The sequence below is a fragment of the Labrus bergylta genome, chromosome 9 (assembly GCF_963930695.1).
Source record: "Labrus bergylta chromosome 9, fLabBer1.1, whole genome shotgun sequence".
Taxonomy (NCBI): domain Eukaryota; kingdom Metazoa; phylum Chordata; class Actinopteri; order Labriformes; family Labridae; genus Labrus; species Labrus bergylta.
The window spans coordinates 17,184,204-17,204,742 of NC_089203.1; the positions used below are offsets into that span (position 1 = coordinate 17,184,204).

A 20,539-nucleotide genomic window follows, 5' to 3' on the forward strand; every position below is an offset into this window, starting at 1 on the left:
TGTCATCTTCAGAAACAACTCAAACTGTTCTTTGAAATAATGAACTCGTGATGCAAGTTGTATTTATTACTTTACTGATCAGTTTTTGACTTCACTTCGACAGTCATTTTAATCTTGACATGTTTTTTGTTTTTTTTAATTTATCTTCTTTACAATGCTGTGAGTTTTGTTCTGTGTTACAAGAAAACTAAACAGACCAAATGTAGCTAAACTGATGTTATTGCAGTAAGATTTTTTTGTCAGCTGCATCAAGATTGATAAGAATAACTAAAATATTCAGTCATCTTTATTGAATTTACCAAATCTATGAGCATGAGGCCATCTAAGGCACCAGCTTATATTTTTTCAAAACATTCCATTTTACAAAAAACTGGAGTGTAGTACTGTTTCATACCAGTAGACATGGAGCATTAGCGTTTGAATAAAGTGCAGAATAAGTCAAAGGTTAAACTTTACAGCTACTTTTACATTAAGTCAGGGTTAACCCTTAACACTATGTCTGAAAAGTGTTTCTATAAGTACTGCAGGCACAGCGGCTCCGTTTCGAGCGCTAGAAGGCGAGTTCACTGGGCATCTCTCCTCCCTGTAAACCTTCCAGCAGGTTTCGAGCTGACAAAGCTGCCATGACGCCTCTCGTGGAGTAGGTGGCACTGCCAATGTGTGGTAACACCACTACACAAGAGATAAGTGAAAGCATTTGTCAAATCAGGAGGCTTAGTGGGAACAGGGCCATGACTGCATATTTCACATCCCATCTACTCACCACAGTTATTAAGTGTAAGAAGAGGGTGGTTTGTTGGGAGTGGCTCGGGTGTTGTGACATCCAGTCCGGCTGCAGCGATTTGTCCGCTGGTCAAAGCCTCATACAGGTCCTCCTGGTTCACTACAGCTCCCCTGAAAGCACCATTCAACACATTAGAGTCTGCGTGTGTGTTAACAACTAGAAAAGCTTGTGGCAGAAATGTACAACAACCAAACTATGTTTCAAAACCAAAACTTTTTCTTTGATTTGTTCTAATACTGAGATTCCAGAAATACATCCAATACTCTCTGAAATGATGTTTGATATCAGAAAGTACACGAGGTGATGCACAGGCCCAAAACCAACATTTATTAGCTGAGCAAAAATCTTCATAAACAATACCTAGCACTGCAAAAATATGTTCGCTAGCAGAGAGTGAAGTCAGTCGAAGATAGGAAATCACAGTATTTAAGGCTAAGTCTTTTTTTAGATTTAAGGTTATAGAAGTTAAACTTGTGACATCAGTCCACTGCTGGTGCAAAAATAAAATCATTGTCTGTTTTTTTATTTTTTTTTATTAATGGCACTGTTTAAGCTAGGTTTGCATTGCTTTAAAAGTCCACCTGCTTGAGTTGATAAAGACTGCTGTGTTTTTCATCTTGCTGAAGAAGGCCTTGTCACACAGTCCCTGGGTTTCTGGCGTCAGAGAGCAGGAGACAACAATGAAGTCACTCTCAGACACAAGTGTGTCCAGGGGAACTGTTTAAAGAAGGGGGAGAAAAGGAAAAGAAATTGAAGAGATGAAACACACATTAATGTATTACAACCAAATTTTCTCTCCTGTTCTTTTGTATTACTAAGCTTTTAATTTTTCCCCCTGTCACTATGTTAAGTTTTTCTTACCAAACTCTCCGCTAACCTCAGCAGCATCAGCTTTGGTTGTTCTCCCAGAGTACAGCAGTCTCTTCACTCCAAATGGCATGAGTCTGCGAGCAATGGCCATGCCTGAACAACAACCACAAAAAGTACCATTTATTCAACCAGTTTTAAACTTCATTTGGGATAAATATTAGACAATGCTATTAAGAAATGTCAAACTATCTCTATTTTAATGAAGATGTAGTTCCAAAGTAAATAAGGCAATAACCAATGCGTCCCAGTCCAATGACCCCCACAGTGCTGCCGGAGAGGCCATAACCACACAGCATGAGAGGCTTCCACGAGGTCCAGTCACCACTAGCAGACCAAGAGAAAAACATTTTGACCAAAAAGTTTATATCATTACTTGAAGTCTAGGTTAGGTCAAACTCAGATTTTTTTTTTATAAACGAGTAAACATGTTGAGACTGACTTTTTGACGGCCTCCACCCCCTCTGGTAATCTGCGAGCAGTGGCCAGCAGCAGGGCTACAGTAAGTTCTGCCGTGGCATCAGTCAGGACGTCAGGAGTGTATCCAACACGTATGCCACTGTTTAAAAAAAACATACAGTACTACATGTATAAGCTATGTTACACTTCATGCTGTTAGTCAAAGGTTGGTTTTGTAAAGTTGACCTACCGCTTTTTGATTGCGTCAAGAATCAAGTGGTCAAATCCCACGGACATGGTGCTGATGACTTTCAGGTTTGGTCCTGGAATTAGAGAAAAGATCAGCTGAGACACATAAAAGGAGAGTAATCATGATCAGCAGGTTGATTCTGAGGATTCCTTAGTTATAGATAAGCTGAAGCAATGAGTGATTAGTTGATAGGTAGAAAATGTTGCCAAAAAAATATGGATAATTGATGAATCATCATGAAATTAAAGTGATCTCTGGTTATGTGCACTTCTTGCTATTCTGTGTCATGTCATTGTAAATTTCAGTGTCTCTAGAAAGTGTGCATACCCTTTTTGAATTTTCATGTTAATTGTTAATTGTCTTGCAGTTCATGGAAATCCTATCTACAATTTGTAGATAGGATTTTAATCCCACTTTTATATCCAAATCTCTAACCCTCACTTCCTGACATCTCCCTGCGGTCTGCATGGACTGTAAATATTAAGGTTGTCTGTAATAAAAACATAAAAGAATGTCGACACAATGTAAATACAAGTAAACGTAATGTAGCTCTTTTAGTTTTTCATTCATAAACATAAAACATTGAAATCCACTGATACAAAGTTGATGAGAACCTGCAGCATCCAGAAGCTCCGCATCGATCTTATCTGACAGCATACACAGCAGACCATGAGCGCCCTGCACACCTTTGAGAAGCTCTGTCCTCGGCACAGGTTCATCCGAGTCCCACATGGAAACCTCACATCTGTTTACATGGAGACAGAGAAGAACTCAATGCAAAGGGATAGCCTCATCCAGTCAGTCAATCATTTAGCTGGAGTCTTGATGAATGTATGCAACTGCGTTAGAGATCTTATGAATCCGTCACTCTGATATTTTCATTTTGTGATCTCATAGAATCTGGACATGCAATACAAAGTGTCACATGAATTCAACAAAAAATCTAAATGTGTAACACGTGTTTCAGCCAAAGGAAAAGACAGCAATTTAACACTGTGTGTAGAGCCACACGCTGTGCGGTTAGTTATTAGTTGTTTCTCTGCATAACAGTTAGATGAAGGTCAAAATTACTGCATACACTCCAGTAGCAGATGAAAGTATCTTCATCCCCTCCGGCGGGATTCGTCTCGTTATGTAAACCTTCATAAGTTTTCCAATTGTCTGCATCCTACTTAAAGAGCCACAATGAACAAAATCCTCTTCAGGTGATACAACGTGTAACTTGTGTAAAGGCTGGACGACTACACACTGGTAACACAGGTAACCAGCAAAGTCTGAATGACAACTGGAAGAAACTACACTTGTACACGGAAGTACAATGTGTAATTCTTCTTCTTTGTGTGTGTGTTTTAATGGCAGCTGGTATCCAACAAGTTGCATTACTGCCATCTACTGGATTTAACTTCTCAACAGACCAGTTTTCATATAATAATATTTACAGTCTATGTTTTCAATACATAATCAAATAGGTAACTTCGGCCTCAGTCCAGAATAATTCAGATGAGTTCAGCTCTCTTCACTTCTAATGATGTTCTGTCTTTGTGTTGAATATAAATACAGGTCATAAGCACGTGTTCAACATGTTTCTGCTTGACTGCAAACCTCACAGAGACCAGATGAATTCTCTATTTTACTGTATCAATGTTGCTCTGAATTGAATATAAATATATTCCCTTTGTCTGATTGATCCATTACTGTTTACTCCATGGGATTCTTTACCCTCTGACTTCATCTCTGCACTGTAACTTTTACGCTTATTATTATTAAAATTTTTATATAACTCTTTTTATGTTAGCTTATTTTTTTTTGACTTAATTATTTGACCTAATTACATTTTAATCATATATTTTATTTCCACATATTTTCAGATTTAATCTTCTCTCCTGTGTGTGAATTGTTTGTTCGAGTGTTTTAAAAATGTTCTAATGTTCTTCTTTCCTCTGTCATGATGAGTTTGATGTCTTGTTGTTGAAATGTACTATATAATTAAACTTGCCTTGCCTTTGAATAATGTGATGTCCAAATAGCAGTCCTCTCTTTCTTAATAACTTCCTTTGCACAACCCGTTTATAGTTGCATTTCCTGCAATGCCTGTATGTGCTGGAATCCACATGAATGTCCTGTCTGAGCCCTGACTGAATGTGTAAGTATTATTTCATGGCGAGAAGATCCTGATTCAATACGGTACAAAGCACGCACTGAGTCACTGCATAGCAGCACTTTTCTGCCTTTGATTTGCTCCACCCATTCTAAAGCTACTAAAATAACACAGCTCTACCGTATAAACATTCAGGGAATCTGACATTCTCTTAACTGCTCCAACATTGCAGTGTGGGAATAACACAGTTGCTCTTGTTGCATTTGTCAGTGGGTCTTAAACATCATTTGCATAGCTTTGCTCTGTGTGTTCATAAAACTGACTTACTAAATCCACAGTTCTTTTTGATGCATAACTCTGTGCATGAGAGGAATTATAACTACTCTGGTCTCTCAAGTTGTACTTCATCAATAATAGATCACCTGAATCAGTTCTATTTCATGTCAGGAATAACTTTTAAAAATCTTCTGTTCGTTTTCTTTTTGGTCAAGGTGTTGGTTGTAAAAAAAAAAATGCAAACGCTTTGTCAAAAACTATCAGTAGGCTATATCAATAATTCAATGGATTGTTTAAAAAAGGAAATACAACCCAAACTGATGTACAGCACTTAAGTGAGCTAAATATAGCCTACATAATTACTACCTTAAATACTGTACGTGTACCGTGTCTTCTTCACCAATGACCAATATATAGATAGATAGAAGGTACAGCAGTGTCTGAAACGAAGAAGTCTGTACATACTTCAAGGTGCAATTGTGCTAATATATTATTTGTCGAGATAAACATTAAACTGTCCAACTAGAGACTGTCTCTTTAATACAGCTGCTTTAAGTCCAAGAACTCTGCTGAGGTGTTGTACAATCGTATGGTCAAGGGGACGAAAGAGTTCTCTAGTATGTGGAGCAGGATTGTGACAGCAGCCACTGAACACACTCTTCTGCCTGGTCAAGGTGCTGTGCAGAGGGGTGGTGGGTGTTGTCCAGAGTCCTTCTCTCTGCCATTATCACCAGAGAGTCCAGCTCTGTGTCATCCACAGAGGAAGCCTTCCAGTCTATCTACTGCATCCCTCTTCTTTCTGCTTCCTCTCCAGTAGAAAACAGGACACAGTGGCTCTGCAGCAGCTTTTTGCAAATGCGGAAGGACCCCAGCCTTCTCAGAAAGTACAAACACTATTCTGTAGTGGCTGGGCAGTGAAGCCTGTTAAAAAAACCCCAACAACAACAGGTTGAGCAGGTTTGCTCTCACAATGTCCCCGTCCTCTGTTGCCCTTCTTGCAGCCTGTGATGATTTTCATGCCCTCACAGACCTCCCTCATGCTGCCAGTGACAAATTAAACAAATGGCTAATTAATTAATTAATCCACCACCTCCTCCCCTATGGGTTTTCTTTCAAAGATTAAATTATGTACAAGTAGGCTACAACCCGTGCTTTTCTCCTCGTCGGTAAGTGTAACGACGTCGCTCACCGCTTGCCTGCGTATGACGTAAGTCCTTTCGTACATTTCCTGTTCTCGTGCTCGGACTGCTCGGCGTCTCCTCCACTGGGGCAGCAGCTGAGCTGTAAATGGTGAAGTCCTCTCTCTCGAAGCGACAGAGGGCGGAATAAGGAGCTCTGAGTGCTTGGGAAACAAACAAGAAGCTTACAAGCAGGAAATCAACGCTGGGACCACAAAAGGGAAAGGTAAGAAAAATGGTCGTTTCTGGAATATATATATTTTTTAAATAAATAAATGTTGTCTTGTACACTGCAGAGGCTTACAGTGTCGTCAGCTGTTAGCTCAGACTGTGTGTTGCCGACTACACCGCTTCTTGTTTATGTTTTGTTGTAGAAACGAACCACTGTCCGCTTTCAGCTCGTCACGCAGGGTTTTTTTTAAATTACTCTTTAAGATTACTCGTATGTTAAAGAAAAAACAGGATATAAACCTGCGTATTATCTGCAAGCGACGAGCTGAAGCCATATCAAATACTTGCAGCCATATAATGAAGGCGTAACCACTCACTCGTGCCATGTTGATGGTCAACAGTCCACACACTCAAGAAACCATTTATGGCAAGATTTTAGTTTGGCTGATTGCAGGTCTTTGAAGGCTATTGTAATTTAAATTATGCAATTTGAACTCAGGAAGGGAGCTGAATATCCAAAATACCTCGTCATCATAATATTGAACATGTTTATTAGTTATATCCTCATGATGGTGTAATAAAAACGGCAACATCAAATCTCTGATGCTTTGTGTTGTAGATCCCACATTTGGTCATATTGCTGGATCAAACAACAGCAGTTCTTAAAACTATTGTTTTCCGATTCATAAAAAAAATTCTACTTCAGGTCATCTGATTCATCTGTTGGAATCTCTGGTATTGAGCTGATTTATTGGTTGTAATTAAATATCCATGTGTCATTCCAGAACTAAAACAGAATTTGCCCCTCCCTCTACACACTTTTGGCTGAGGAGCCTGCAGAGCTTGTCTGAACCTGCCCGCTGCTGCAGGTTTAGTGGAGACATACCTGTACTGTGCCATGGCTCTGTTGACCCTGCATAGGATCCCATCCATCGCCACCGCTCCCGTGAGTTCAGCTTTTTGCAATCTTTAGTTGACATAAACAAGTGGGTTACGTTGCGTTATCTAGTCAGATTTGTGAAGGTTTTTTTCTTTTCTTTATAAATAATGATGCAGAACTAAGTGAGTAAGAAGTGTTAATAATGGAGGACCCTTCAAGTTCTGCATGAAGAGAAGTTGGTCCTGATTATGTGCCTTTGTGGATTTTAGCACAAAAATAGCCTGAATAATAAAGAGCCTGCGGTGTTTCTCAGGGTTGTGAGTGCATCAGTGGGTTTACAGATAAACATCTATACTCTCATCAAAAGAATTCCCTGAGTGATTGGATCGTCTTCTGTCAGTCTGAACTCTCACTGCCACGGTATTAGTTTAATGCACACATATTTACATAAGGCATATAACCACACCACCACTGTATCACCAGCATCTGTCTTTAACTCTCATGTTGTCTCATGAATTGAACTCGCTTTCCTTCACAGTCTTCGTCATTGCCAACTTAACCATAACCGACTAAATTGTTGCTCTTATCTTTTTGCATACATTGTCACAGAATCGAATCGCTTTATTATCTTAACCTGTGCTTTCTCTTTTATTTTTTCTTCTTCAAACCCTCATCGTTCCTCTCCTGGCTCCTGCCCTCTTCTCTTCTTTATTATTTTTTTTTTCTTGACTCTGTCTGGACTTGTCAGTTGCGTAACAGGTAATGTTACTGAATGTTACTGTCTCCAGTTTCTTTCTCTGTAAACTTTTGTTGCTACTGCTCCCCCCCCCCCAACCTCTCACTCTTTTATTGTTATATCGGTTTTGTTACTTAAAATATATGTACTTCTCTTCTTCCCCTTCAGTGTGTCCTTCCCTTTGTTCACATGTCACTCTGTATCTGTCTCTTCAGACCTCACTTCAGTCTTCCTCTGCATCTTATCTATGTTGCACCATATTTCACCCAAACAGTCCACAAGCAGTTACAGAACATGTTTTCCGGCCTCTTGTGTATACATTTTTCTAACAGGAAAAACGTTGCACACACTTTCTCCTCCTTTTTGTATCAAGTTAGAAATCAGTCCTTTTGGGAGCATTAGATATAGTGAATTGTAATGTATAGTGTATATAGTGTTCTTGTGTGTTTTTTTTCATTTGGATTTGTGTGATACTTCAGCATCAGCTTTGTTAGAAGGTGGATGTTAATATGACAACTCTTCTTTACAGTTACAAACAAGCTGCACAGCAGATATTTAACACACTGTTTGACCTAAAACTTAAAATAAGACTTTTCATAATCTTAAAACCTGTCACTTTTAAAACAAAAAAGTATGAAAGCAAGATAGCAAAATGGGGTTTGTAGCAAATTAAAAAAAAGGAATCTCAGCTCCAAAACAACTGAAGAGGTTATGTGTGATATTTAGTATTCTTCATGACATGAGGCATCCTTGTATTTTATTTTATTTTCAAAGGATGAAGGCTTCAAAAACCGAGGAAGACTTCAGAAAAGGTAGATGCACTCCTGTCTGGTCCTTGAATTGTAATCCAACAAAAATGATTCCCAGTTAGAAGATCCCAGTAGCATCATGCTAACTGATCATTGTCTGTGTGTAGAGAGAGCTTTGCCCTTGTGAAGGGGGCTGTCCTTCAGCTGGAAGAGGGCGAGAGAGAGTGCCTTGACGAGGAGACCTCTCCAGGGAAAGAACGTGATGAAGCGTCAGACAAACGCCACAGGCAGATTCATGCCATGGTGGAACAGCTCAGACCAGAAGATACAATCAAGCTGGTGAGGACGTGTGTTTACGTGCACTATTTGCAAAATCAGATCAGGAACAAAGTGGTGTTTACTTATCTCCCATAAGTATATATCAGTACGCTGAGTTCACTCTAGGGCTGAGGCTGTTCTTATGCAGTGGATCGGGTATATGCAATGGTGTGACACATGCACAATGGATTCCTTGTTTACGGCATGATATACATTAATCGTCTATGCTCTCAGCTACATGAATACATTTATTCAGCTGGTTGCCAAACCCAGCTTTCATTGCCACAGCCTCCCTGGTCTCATGCTCCCTTACATAAATAATTCCACACAGTTTGGTTTAGAGCTTATGGGAGCTGAAGAGCATGGTGTCGTCAGTGACAAACATGGTAACAAATAAAACAATCAGACCCAGTTTAGACTGTTCACCTCTTCTCTATTAGAAGAAATGTCTGCATTTTTACATTCAGCAGAGACCAGAGAGTCACACAAGCAGGAGGCTCCAGCCTTGTCATTGGTCATGTAGATTACCTGTGAATAACAAGCGTTTGATTGGATGAACCAGAGCAGAGAATCAGAGTGCTAACCATCACACACACACACACATCACACCTTATCAATGTGATATACAACCCCAAATTCAAAAAAAGTTGGTGTGTTGTGTAAAAAGTGAATAAAGACATAATGAGATTATTTGCGAAACATTAAAATGCCATAGGAGTTCTATTTGATTTTAAAATTACACAAAGACAACATGTCTACTGTTAAAACTTAGAAATGACATTCTTTTTGACAACATGTTTTAAAAATGTCAGAAAGAGTATCCCAGAGAGGCTGAGTCTTTCTGAAGGAAAGATGGGGAGGGATACACCAGTCTGTGAAAGACTGAAAATTACATAGAATGATCTAAAGATTCCAATAATCTTGAGAGCAGGGGACAAGACCAAAAACCAATATTGGGTGGCAATGATGTTCAGGTCCAGTGATGGCTCTGGCTTAAAAACAGACATGATTCTTGAGTGGACATCACTGCATGGCTTTAGTAGCTCTTCCAAAAACCATTGTCAGTATACACATGGCATCCCTACATTCATAACTATAAGCTGAAGCTTGACCATGCAAAGAGGAAACTGTTTATAAATCAGATCCAGAAATGCTGCCGCTTTCTCTGAGTCCAGTCTCATTTAAAATGGACTGAGGCAAATCGAAAGATCCTGGACGCCCCATTCTCTGGGCTTAAGAGGACAGGGACCATCCAGCTTGTTATCAGCGCACAGTTGACTTGTCACCCATTGAAAATGTTTGGAGCATTATGAAGCGTAACAAAAGGCAAAGGAGACTCTAAACTGCTGAACATCTCAAATCCTACAACAAGCAAGAATGGTAAAACATTCATCTTCCAAAATTACAGAAAATTCCATGGCAGGAAAATACCCAAAAGGAAGTTATTTTTTTCACTGTGTGCAGTTAAACTTTTTTATTTGGGTTAATGGGCAACGTAAAACCTGAGAGAAAAGATCGACATTTTATTGATTTTAGATGTTTGCACTCCTGTTTCTTCCTCACTCTGCTTTCAGTATTTTACGCCTTCTTGTTCTCTGCACTCTGTCATGCAGGCAGTGCAGTTGGAGTCCATCAGCTCGGTCAGAGTCAGATATCTGATCGTTGTCTCCACCCTCGGAAACAAACAGGAGAGCATCCTGCTGGGAATGGATTTCCCCAACTCAGACAGGTGTGTGTAACTAAGAAGCTGGTGTTATGTGTCAGAACGAAAACACAAGATAAGAAAGGTCAATTTAGCTAATACGGTGTCGTTTTAGTATTTCCTTACCTCGGGTCTCTGTGTCCTCCCTCTCTGCAGTGATCAGTGCACCATCGGCCTGGTTCTTCCTGTATGGAGCGACACACAGGTTTACCTGGACGGAGACGGGTAAGAAACATTTCAAACAGGAACGAGGATCACATTTTAAAGCACGAGCAAGGAGTTTTTTTTAAGAGGCTGCAGCACAGACGCAGCAGACTGATGTCTGGGCCACCAGCCAGAGATAATGTGAAGGAGTAATGTGTCTATTTATGGAGCCGAATCATTCCTAATACATTTCACTCTCTCAGACCCTTATACGTATAAGCAGGGGATCATGATTGTTTTGCAATGAAAAGAAAGTAGAGTGTTTGCTTCTGTGTTCAGGGAAATCAAATATAGAACACTAAATGTTGCTACTTGTAACTGTTAGTGTCATTTTTAGTGACCTGGGATTGTTATCGCTATGATTTGGGGCTTTTCATTTGCTTCAGGCCACTGGTCACACTGTTGGCTTTAAATGTGGAGACACTTTATCTGTTGATTACCGGGAGAAAGTAAAGAAAGGAGCTTCAAAACTAGCACTTCCAAAATGATCTATGCTCTCACAGTGTGATGGATCGATTGTGTTTTAACTACTGAGCTGTCATAGTTTGGTGTGACATGTAAGAAACACTCTGCATGTTCACCCACATTTGGCAGAATCACACCTCTAACCCACGCTAATGCTCTCTCTGTGTCTCTCTCTCTCTCGCTTTCTCTCTCTCTCTCCCTCTCTTTCACACACTTTCTCTCTCTATCCTCACATGTTCATCCACTTCACAAGAACTGTCACAAATTTACACTGAATAAATGAATAATCTCTCTGTCTGTCCAACAATGCTTCCTGTCATCCAAACTTTCTCTGATGTGCTACTCATTACTCATATGTCTGTCCTTTTTTCCCACAGTGGTTTCAGCGTGACCTCAGCTGAAGAGTCCAGAATTTTTAAGCCTGTTTCCATGCAGACCATGTGGTGAGAAATGCTGACACCCTTGAGTCACTGTCAATGACGTCAGTGCCTTGACAACGGCACTGAGCGCATCACTTCAACTGAACTGTCACATTCTTCACCAGCAATGAAATTACTATTTTGAAGCGGGGTTGTTTGGGGTACTTATCAACTGTCAGTCTATGTATTACTCATCCTGTGTACAGCTGTACATAGCTTAGCTTTTGTGTAAGAAATCTGGTTTCCTTTTTCGAACAGGAGCCTCACTGACTGTCATCTACTTAAGGTTAAACACAGACTATTAGTTAGAACCTCATACAACAGCTTTAGCAGCTTTAGAGGTGCTAAAGAGCTGCGAAAGTGTGTTTTCAACTTCTGTTGCCTGTTTTAAGATTTCCATTGGTCTCATGCATAAATTATCACCTGCCCTAATACTTACCATCTGCGTGGCTGTAAGGTCAGTGTTGCAGGCGTTGCACGGCTGCTGTGAGCGGGCAGTGAATGCCGCTGTGATCCCAGGAAATGGCCTCGAGTGGGCCGAACACTATCACCAACACATCAAGTCAGACCGGTTCTGCCTCAACGAGTGGGAGGCCATGAACGACCTGGAGTCGGTCCGCAGGGACAGTGATGGACAGACGTAAGAAGAAGAAAAAAAGTTGAAACAAAATAATGGTAAATTCTTGTGGTCACATGTCTGCCGGTGCTCATTTTTCTCCTCATGGTGTGAAAAGCTCTGCAGAACGGACTTCTTGTGAAGGACTGATCAAAGAGCACCTGAGAGACATCATGAGGACTGAAGACCTGGATAACCTCACATCTAAAATGGTGAGACACAAAAAAGAGGAAGTTGGCTACTACACTTGAGTATAGTAGAGCATGCTTGAAGAAATCAAATGTTTTTGTACTTGCTTTAATCTTTCCTTAGGTGCACTCTGCCCTGAAGACCAGGATCGGCTTCGACATGAGACCCTATACGGAGTACATTGACAATGAGATCCTGGTCACCATGGCTCAGATGGACAAACCCTCCAAAATATTTGACCACCTTTATCTGGTGAGTGATGGTTTGCATTCAGAGACTGTACTTTTTTGTTTTTGTTTGACCCTCAAACCGAGAGTCTCTTCTTAAACTTCAGTCAATTCTCTGACGGAAATCTGCTTTCAATAGGATTTTCATGTGACTGTTACTTCCTCTATTTGGGAGATGTGTGTTGACAGCGATAGGGAAGACAACTGTGTAGGCCCTTTTCTTTTTTTTTTGCCTTCTGTGCCCTAGACTGAACCTCTCCACCTCCTCTGGTTTCAGGGCTCTGAGTGGAACGCAGCTAACTTCGAGGAGCTGCAGAAAAACAAGTCAGTGATTCCAACTGCAACCCTTAATGCAGCTCGGTGTACTGTTTCCTCCTGGCATGGTTAATACCCATTGTGCATTATCTTATTCTGAATCACTACTCTGTGTCTGTGTGTTTTTTTTCAGTGTGGGCTATATTCTAAATATAACGAGGGAGATCGACAACTTTTTCCCAGAGTCCTTCATTTATATGAACATCAGAGTGTATGATGTAGAAGCCACCGACCTGCTGTTTCACTGGCCGGACACGTACAACTTCATCAACACTGCAAGGTTGTCCTGAAGATCCACAGACATCAGAAAGAGCATAAAATACACACTAGTGAAGACGCATTATACTTTTAAATTACATCAGAAGTCAGAAGGGGAAACTAAAATAATTTGTGCCGACACGCGATAGAAAAAAAGCTTTCTGTATTGTTACACAATACCAGGGCAGTTTGTCAACAGTCCTTTCAAAGCAAGAGTTGTGTATTTTATGGAAAAACACTAATTGACTTTATAGTAGAGTTACAGTACATTTACAGTTACAGTAAACTGATATCACTTTGAGCATTTCTGCCGAATATGAAGCATGACACTCAAGATGGTTAGCTTAGCACAAAGACTAGCAGTGGAGGGAAGTCAAGCTGTCAGCGGTTCCAAAATAAGCACCTCTAAAGCTGCCAGACTATATCTAGGCTCTTAGCAGTTGCCAGGCTACCAGTGGATACTCTATTAAAAAATAGTCCCAAATATAACACCCTGAGGTGGGGAAAAAACAGCTTATTGTTCACACATGGGACATTCTGTTTTATAGAGGGCTTTGAGGTTGCAGGAAGGTGTATTTGTATTTAACCTTTCAGACAGAGCCAGATTAGCGGTCTCCTAAGGGTCTTCTAATCTAATCCACCAGAAAGTGGATACATGTTTTACAAAATGAATCAGTGTTTCTTTACATGATAAACTTTACTTTACATCCAGTTTTGCAGCTTTGTGATGTCACACAATGACTTTGTGCTCTCCTTTTATTATTTAATTGCATCGCATTTTGTGGCCACATAAACATGCAAAATGCAGCAGGGTATCTTTGGATTTATAACCTTTATCCTTCCTATTTTTAAAGTTCAATCACCAAAAACCAAGAAGCAATCTTTTTTTTTTTTTACGTTTGTGTGTTATAGAAGAAGTGGACAGGCGGTGTTGGTGCACTGTAAGATGGGTGTTTCTCGATCTGCATCTACTGTGATTGCATATGCCATGAAGCAGGAACGCTGGACTATGGATGTGGCGATGAACTATGTTAGAGACCGCCGGTCCATCATAAAGCCCAACGAGGGCTTCATGAAACAGCTCCAGACCTACAATGGCATCCTCGTTGCAAGGTGAGGCTTTCCATCAGCTGTGATGTTCTATGTGATAAAAGCAGAAATGAAAAAGAATATACGCATATACATCCAGCATATTTATGAGCTTGCCAATTTATTTGACTTTCAAGGTTTGTTGATATTTGGGTTTATATGAAGATGGTTGTGCTGTACGTTCTTCATCTTTTCAGCCAGCAGCGCCACAGCGCTCTCTGGAGGCGAAAGTCTAGAGACCAAAGGCAAAAGTCGGTGCGCAACAAGGAGGAAGGAGAGGAAGAAAAGCCAGAGGACAAAGAAGAGGAAGAGGAAGAGGAGGAGGATGATGAGGAACTTGAATTTGACGAGGAGGATGAGGAGAGTGCAGATGAAAAAGAAGATTCAGCAGAAGATACTGAGGTATTTAAATACATCAATATTTTTTCATTAGTAATTCAAGCAACAATGTGTAACTTCCACCTTTAAAATAGTCGTTTCAAAGTCGACCTAATAGTACAACAACTTAAAACAGGCAGAACAGCGTCACTCCCATGTCCACAGATCGCCCTGGTCGCCTACTGTAGCTCTTTGTAAGTTTGGGACTTTGGGGTTCTGGTGCGTCGAGTACATACGACACTAGCCATTTTACCCCACCTTAGTACCGTTTGATACAATGGCTGAGGCTAACAGCACTGCACGTCTTATGACAGTGCAGTTGCACTCTGAGACCTTCAGTTGGCGCCAAAGAGCACCAAACTGAATTTTCTTCTTCATCTTCCCTCATCCATCCAGGTGTTTACTGGGCCCTCACAGATGTCTGACACCAACCAAGGACCCAGTCAGATGGGACCAACTGATGCCAGTCCTGTAATCACAATAAATGAACCAGACAAGGTAAGCACACTTTCTGTTTCTGTGTTTTTTTACTCACTGCACTTGAAGAAATGTATCTTCACTGGGTTTTTTTTATTGGTCACTGTTTTTTTTTTTTTTTTTCTCCTTCTCATCTCAAGGTTGCTGCAAGTGTTAATCGCAGTGGCAGGATGAACCTCTTCTCCCTCATGCAGTCCATCAGTGACCTGGATGATGTGGATAAAGGACAGGTAAATAAAGCCCTGTCGTCTTCCTTTAAAACTCTGTACTGTGCAAACACCAATAGCTGCTCTGTGAGTTTAGAACATTTTGACAACCCTTGTGTATAAAAAAAAAAAGAGGTACAGGATACCTGGACTAAAGCACTAAAGGAATTGTGAATCCACTGTTTTCTTCTGAGTCTATTGGTTCTGTTCAAAACTGTCCACTCAACTAGTTGTCTTTTAAAGTGGAAAGTTACGATCCAGGAAACATTTAAATGTCCAGTTTCTACATGTGAACTGGTTGTAATGTTACAGCTTTTGTTGCTATGAGTCGCTAACGTAAGTGAAGGCTGCAACTTAACCTTTAACTATAAAATTATAACACTTTTTTAATTAATTAATTAATTAATATTTGTCTAATCTAATTAATAAAGATTTATTTAAAGCTAAATTTGGGGCTGTGAAAATTTAGCTTTAATAAAATCTCCTTTTGTCCATCATTCTGAAAATCACAGCCTCTTAAGGTATTATCATAAATAACACAGAAGCAGTAAATCATTACTTCTAAGAGCTTTCAACCAGCAAACGTTTGACATTTTTGCTTGGAAAAAAAACGGAAATACCAAAAATTGTCAAATGTTTGCCATTTATTTTCTTCTAATCATCTAATTGTACCTGAAGATGTGTGCCAGTACACATTCATTTCCTCTGAGCTTTAATCTATGCCTTCACATTTTGTTCTTTTCAAAGCTGCCTGGCAGCCCAAGGCGGTCTCCACGGCAGCGGAGACGTAGCCAGGGGAGACGGGGTCTCTCTCACCAAAGGGCATGTGTGGATGTTTCACCTGAACCAGGGAGTTTGCGGGACAGCGGACAAAGTGAACCCTAAAGTGATCAAAGCGGTGAGAGAGCAGCGATTTACAGGAGGGAGGGAGACGAGAAGGGGAGAAAACACATTTGATGATGGAGTCCACACCTGAATAATGTGCTCCAGTAACATGCCAAGGTTCCTTTATACACTGATAAGTTCTGGCTTTTTGTTTCGATTTTATAAGCTTTAATTTATGTTTTTTCATTTCTTTGTTCACTTTTCATCAAAGTGTAAATTGTATTGTGTTTTTGTATACTATCTTCAGAACATAACTTACCACATTTAGAAGAACAGGTCTCTCCCTCTGTGGTGCGTCTCCCTTGTTCCGTACTTTGGCTCTTCTGTCATCACTCCAGAGATATCTATGCAATTACTGTTCTCCTTTCCTTTGTTAATGTGATGCTGTATGCTGCTGATTCAAGGCAGACCGTTTTAAATGTGTCTTATATTCTTATCAGAAGTCTTTTCCAGGTTGTCCACAGACGGGACAAATTCACTGTATCCAAGCTGTTTATTAATTACCAAGTCAGTGCCAGTTTAATGGCATGAATCTGTTTGCCAAACAATTTATTCCTATGTGCCAATGAATATATATAATGTTTTCAATCTTTATTGTCAGTACTTTGTTAGAAAAGGAATGTCTTTTTTCTTTTAATCACCAGGACTGTATGAGTGCCTTCAGCCTGAGAAACATGACCCTGTGATGGTGTTTTTAATGGTTTTACTACAATGTGGAGGCTGTATATTGTTTGTATCCTCTGCTGTTTCTCACTTGGTGTGATTGCAGTATAAATGTAATTCCCAAAGTTATGCATGTACACGTAATGCGTATGTAACTGCTGATTTCCTGTGAGCATGTTAATTGTTTTTATACCGACATGCAAGACCAACTTGTTCAGGGTTTTCTGTATTTATATATACCTTCTTATGGGTAAATTATTCAGTACACTGTTTTAAAATCTGAGGATCACTCGATGCTGATGTATGAATATTCCCATTTTAAGCTAATGAACCCAAGCTAATTTACATTTAATTTGCATGCTCACCAATGAAGAAAACATGCACTTTATAATCCCACAACCAGAGGTGTCAAAAGTATTCACATTCATTACTCAGGTAGAAGTATAGATACTTGGGTTTAAAAAGACTTCTGTAGAAATTGAAGTATCAACTCAAGCTTTTTACTCAAGTAAAAGTGTAAAAGTACTCATTTCAAAACTACTTAAAGTATAAAAGTAAAAGTAATGTAAGAGGAAAAAAATGCCATTAAGGACAAAAGCTTAGGCCACGCACAGGGGCCTATAGTGCACTACCCCACCTCCCCAAAAAAAACATTTTTCTAAAGGCCATAATGTTATATTAAAATGTTGATGTTGAAAAATTTGGCCTTTATTGGAGTGTAAATGTACAAACTTGGGACATTTCGCTCAAGTTCTCTTGAGTCTCTGCCACGGACATCTTCGTACTAGGCTACATACGTCTGCTATTTCCTTGCTGAAGTGTGAAGTGATTTGTGTCATGTGCAAGTGCGATGGCTCCCGTACAAACCAATAGTGTCGGAATGGTATATGTTTATACTTCTCATCCAACCACAATCAGATTTCACTCTATCCGGATGGCGCGATTTATCTGGATAGGTTTTTTTTGTGTTTTTTTAACGATGACAAGCCGGACTGAAAACAAACCGATATGAAATATGAGTAACGAGGCTATTTTTTAAATGTAAGGAGTAGAAAGTACAGATAATTGTGTGAAAATGTAAGGAGTAGAAGTAAAAAGTCGGCTGAAAAATAATTACTCCAGTGAAGTATAGATACCCAAAATTTCTACTTAAGTTACTTGACACCTCTGCCCACAACACACACTGTTCACACTGCCTGAGCCAACATCTAGTTGTGTTATGATTAAAGGATTCTTTTTCAATATCCTGTCCATGTCTTATGTCACTGGTTCCCAGTGGGTCCTTGGAGGGGCTCAGATTTTTCTTAAAAGCAGGCGGAGCTCCCAAGGACAAGAAGTTGGGAACCACTATGTTAAGCTCTGCACACTCTGAACCTCTGCCGCTTCAAATGAGCACTAAGAGAGGAAAATATAGATTATATTCAAATTAACTGTGTTGTAATTTTTCTTTATGAATAATGCACCAGAGGATAACTGATTTGTTCACAGATATTTTATACACAAGAGAAAAACACAACTTCCATTTTATTTGATTTTTCTTTCCAGAGTGTTGGCGCTGGTCACTTTATCTCAGCATAGCCACACTTTCAAGAGCTGTGAGGAAGGGGAAGTAGACGGTTTAACAAAACAGCTTAAGTGATAGATTCAGGTACCAATGTGTTTTCTTCTGGGTTCACTGAGAATAATTCCTCCTTCTTTCATCGCTGTCCTGAAAGACTGAACCTATAAAAGAAAAGGAAAACATGAAGGTTTAAGGGGGAAAAAAGACAAATCAAAGAAATTAACAAATTCTGTATGAACTCACAGCATTAGAGCGATACGCCCAGGGAATTTCCCTGTAAACCATCCGGGTGATGCCAGCCTGCTGGCATCGCTGTGCCAGCACCTCGCCCACAGCCTGACATGCTGCCACGCAGCGTGTGGAAGGCAGCTCCTTTTTCACCGCCCACTCTTGAGTGGAACAGGTAACCACCGGGTCAGAAGAGGTGCTGGAGAACACTTCTGCCGTCACATGGTGCTGAGTGCGAGAAAACACCAGCCTGGAAAGATTAGAGAGACCATCATGATAAAGCAGAACATAGATACACAAGAGGAATACCATGGGAGGAATTATACTCAGTAGAAGTAGATGCTTAGCAAAACACTTTGTAACTAAAATTATTAAAGAGAAAATCACAATTTTGGCTGCAATTATATTCTCTACATATTCAGTAAAAGAAGATTTATGAAACACAACATTAACATTTTGACAGACCAAGAACAGTCCTATTCTATCAGTTCAGCAGACAGACCTGCATAATGACACACCTGTGGTAGACCTACATAATGACACACCTGTGGTAGACCTACACAATGACACACCTGTGGTAGACCTACACAATGACACACCTGTGGTAGACCTACATAATGACACACCTGTGGTAGACCTACATAATGACATACCTGCCTAATGACACACCTGTGGTAGACCTGCATAATGACACACCTGTGGTAGACCTGCATAATGACACACCTGTGGTAGACCTACACAATGACACACCTGTGGTAGACCTACATAATGACACACCTGTGATAGACCTACACAATGACACACATGTGGTAGACCTACATAATGACACACCTGTGGTAGACCTACATAATGACACACCTGTGATAGACCTACACAATGACACACCTGTGATAGACCTACATAATGACACAACTGTGATAGACCTACATAATGACACACCTGTGATAGACCTACATAATGACACACCTGTGATAGACCTACATAATGACACACCTGTGATAGACCTACATAATGACACACCTGTGGTAGACCTACACAATGACACACCTGTGATAGACCTACATAATGACACACCTGTGGTAGACCTACATAATGACACACCTGTGGTAGACCTACATAATGACACACCTGTGGTAGACCTACATAATGACACACCTGTGATAGAACTCCCTGTGGGGCCAGCTCGTCTTCCAGCCTCGGTCCTTCACAGCCAGAGCCAGCTGCTCCAGGTTCCGGGGGTTTCTGTTCTCAAAGGTCGGATTCACGGCTTCGTTATGCTCAGCGCTGGGCTCCGGCTCAGACGCTGCCTGACTCAAACATCGAGCTGGAGTTTAAAATAATGAAAAGTCACATTACTGTCAGTCAGTCAGGATGCGTGGTCCAAATATAACCATGTGTTGAAGTAGGTCACGTTAATTTAAAAAGTAGCATGTATCCGGGTAACTGTAACAAACATTACTTACCTGTTTGATTAGAAACTACAGCCGGACGACTTTGATGAATTTGACCCAAAAGCTGCCGGACACTGCGACATATTCCTCTTAAAGCCATTCCCCTCTCAACTGTATTCAAATCTAAAACTGAAATATATATAATTTACAGTCGAAAAAGCTTTCTATTCATCGAAATATTACAGCATGCCATTCAACCCCAGGCTTCAGACAAGAATCCACTCCGCCGTGCGGGTCGCCATCTTTGACATTCGGACAACATCCGGTTGGATAATTGGTGCTACTTTACAAACAGCCCTAACAAAAGCAGATGTTAGCGATCCAAAGGTTCCGCTTGCATGTTTTCATTTATGAGGTTCAAAAAAATGTCACTGTCAGTTCAACTATTGACTCTACCTTTATAGACGACAAAGACATGTTTATTTCTGCTTTTATTTATTTATTTGTTGCTTTCTTTATATATTATTTCTTTTTATTTGTATATATGTATGCATATATAT

The 20,539-nt window shown here is 40.2% G+C and overlaps 3 protein-coding genes across 3 annotated transcripts; 1 reads left to right on the forward strand and 2 right to left on the reverse strand.

Moving 5' to 3' along the window:
• Positions 1-51: 51 nt before the first annotated feature.
• grhpra (glyoxylate reductase/hydroxypyruvate reductase a) lies at positions 52-3,698 on the reverse strand. Its single transcript, XM_020661270.3, has 9 exons — positions 3,379-3,698; positions 2,915-3,045; positions 2,301-2,373; positions 2,094-2,210; positions 1,890-1,978; positions 1,646-1,747; positions 1,366-1,501; positions 764-894; positions 52-672 (listed from the first exon to the last, which is right to left on the reverse strand). Exons 1-9 carry the CDS (start codon positions 3,687-3,689, stop codon positions 551-553), a joined length of 1,212 nt encoding a protein of 403 aa, XP_020516926.2. The 5' UTR covers positions 3,690-3,698; the 3' UTR covers positions 52-550.
• A 2,215-nt stretch (positions 3,699-5,913) lies between these two features.
• On the forward strand, positions 5,914-18,041 carry si:ch211-203d1.3 (protein phosphatase Slingshot homolog 3). The gene is made up of 17 exons (XM_065958464.1): positions 5,914-6,078; positions 6,809-6,969; positions 8,414-8,451; positions 8,556-8,727; positions 10,320-10,435; positions 10,565-10,633; positions 11,455-11,520; positions 11,954-12,136; positions 12,231-12,324; positions 12,425-12,553; positions 12,806-12,852; positions 12,977-13,123; positions 14,014-14,214; positions 14,388-14,592; positions 14,965-15,066; positions 15,186-15,275; positions 15,999-18,041. The coding sequence occupies exons 2-17, from the start codon at positions 6,922-6,924 to the stop codon at positions 16,134-16,136; spliced, it is 1,845 nt and encodes a 614-aa protein (XP_065814536.1). The 5' UTR covers positions 5,914-6,078; positions 6,809-6,921; the 3' UTR covers positions 16,137-18,041.
• Positions 18,042-18,276: 235 nt separating this feature from the next.
• On the reverse strand, positions 18,277-20,297 carry mrpl18 (mitochondrial ribosomal protein L18). Its single transcript, XM_020635777.3, has 4 exons — positions 20,052-20,297; positions 19,744-19,912; positions 18,604-18,838; positions 18,277-18,521 (listed from the first exon to the last, which is right to left on the reverse strand). Exons 1-4 carry the CDS (start codon positions 20,137-20,139, stop codon positions 18,444-18,446), a joined length of 570 nt encoding a protein of 189 aa, XP_020491433.1. The 5' UTR covers positions 20,140-20,297; the 3' UTR covers positions 18,277-18,443.
• Positions 20,298-20,539: the final 242 nt, after the last annotated feature.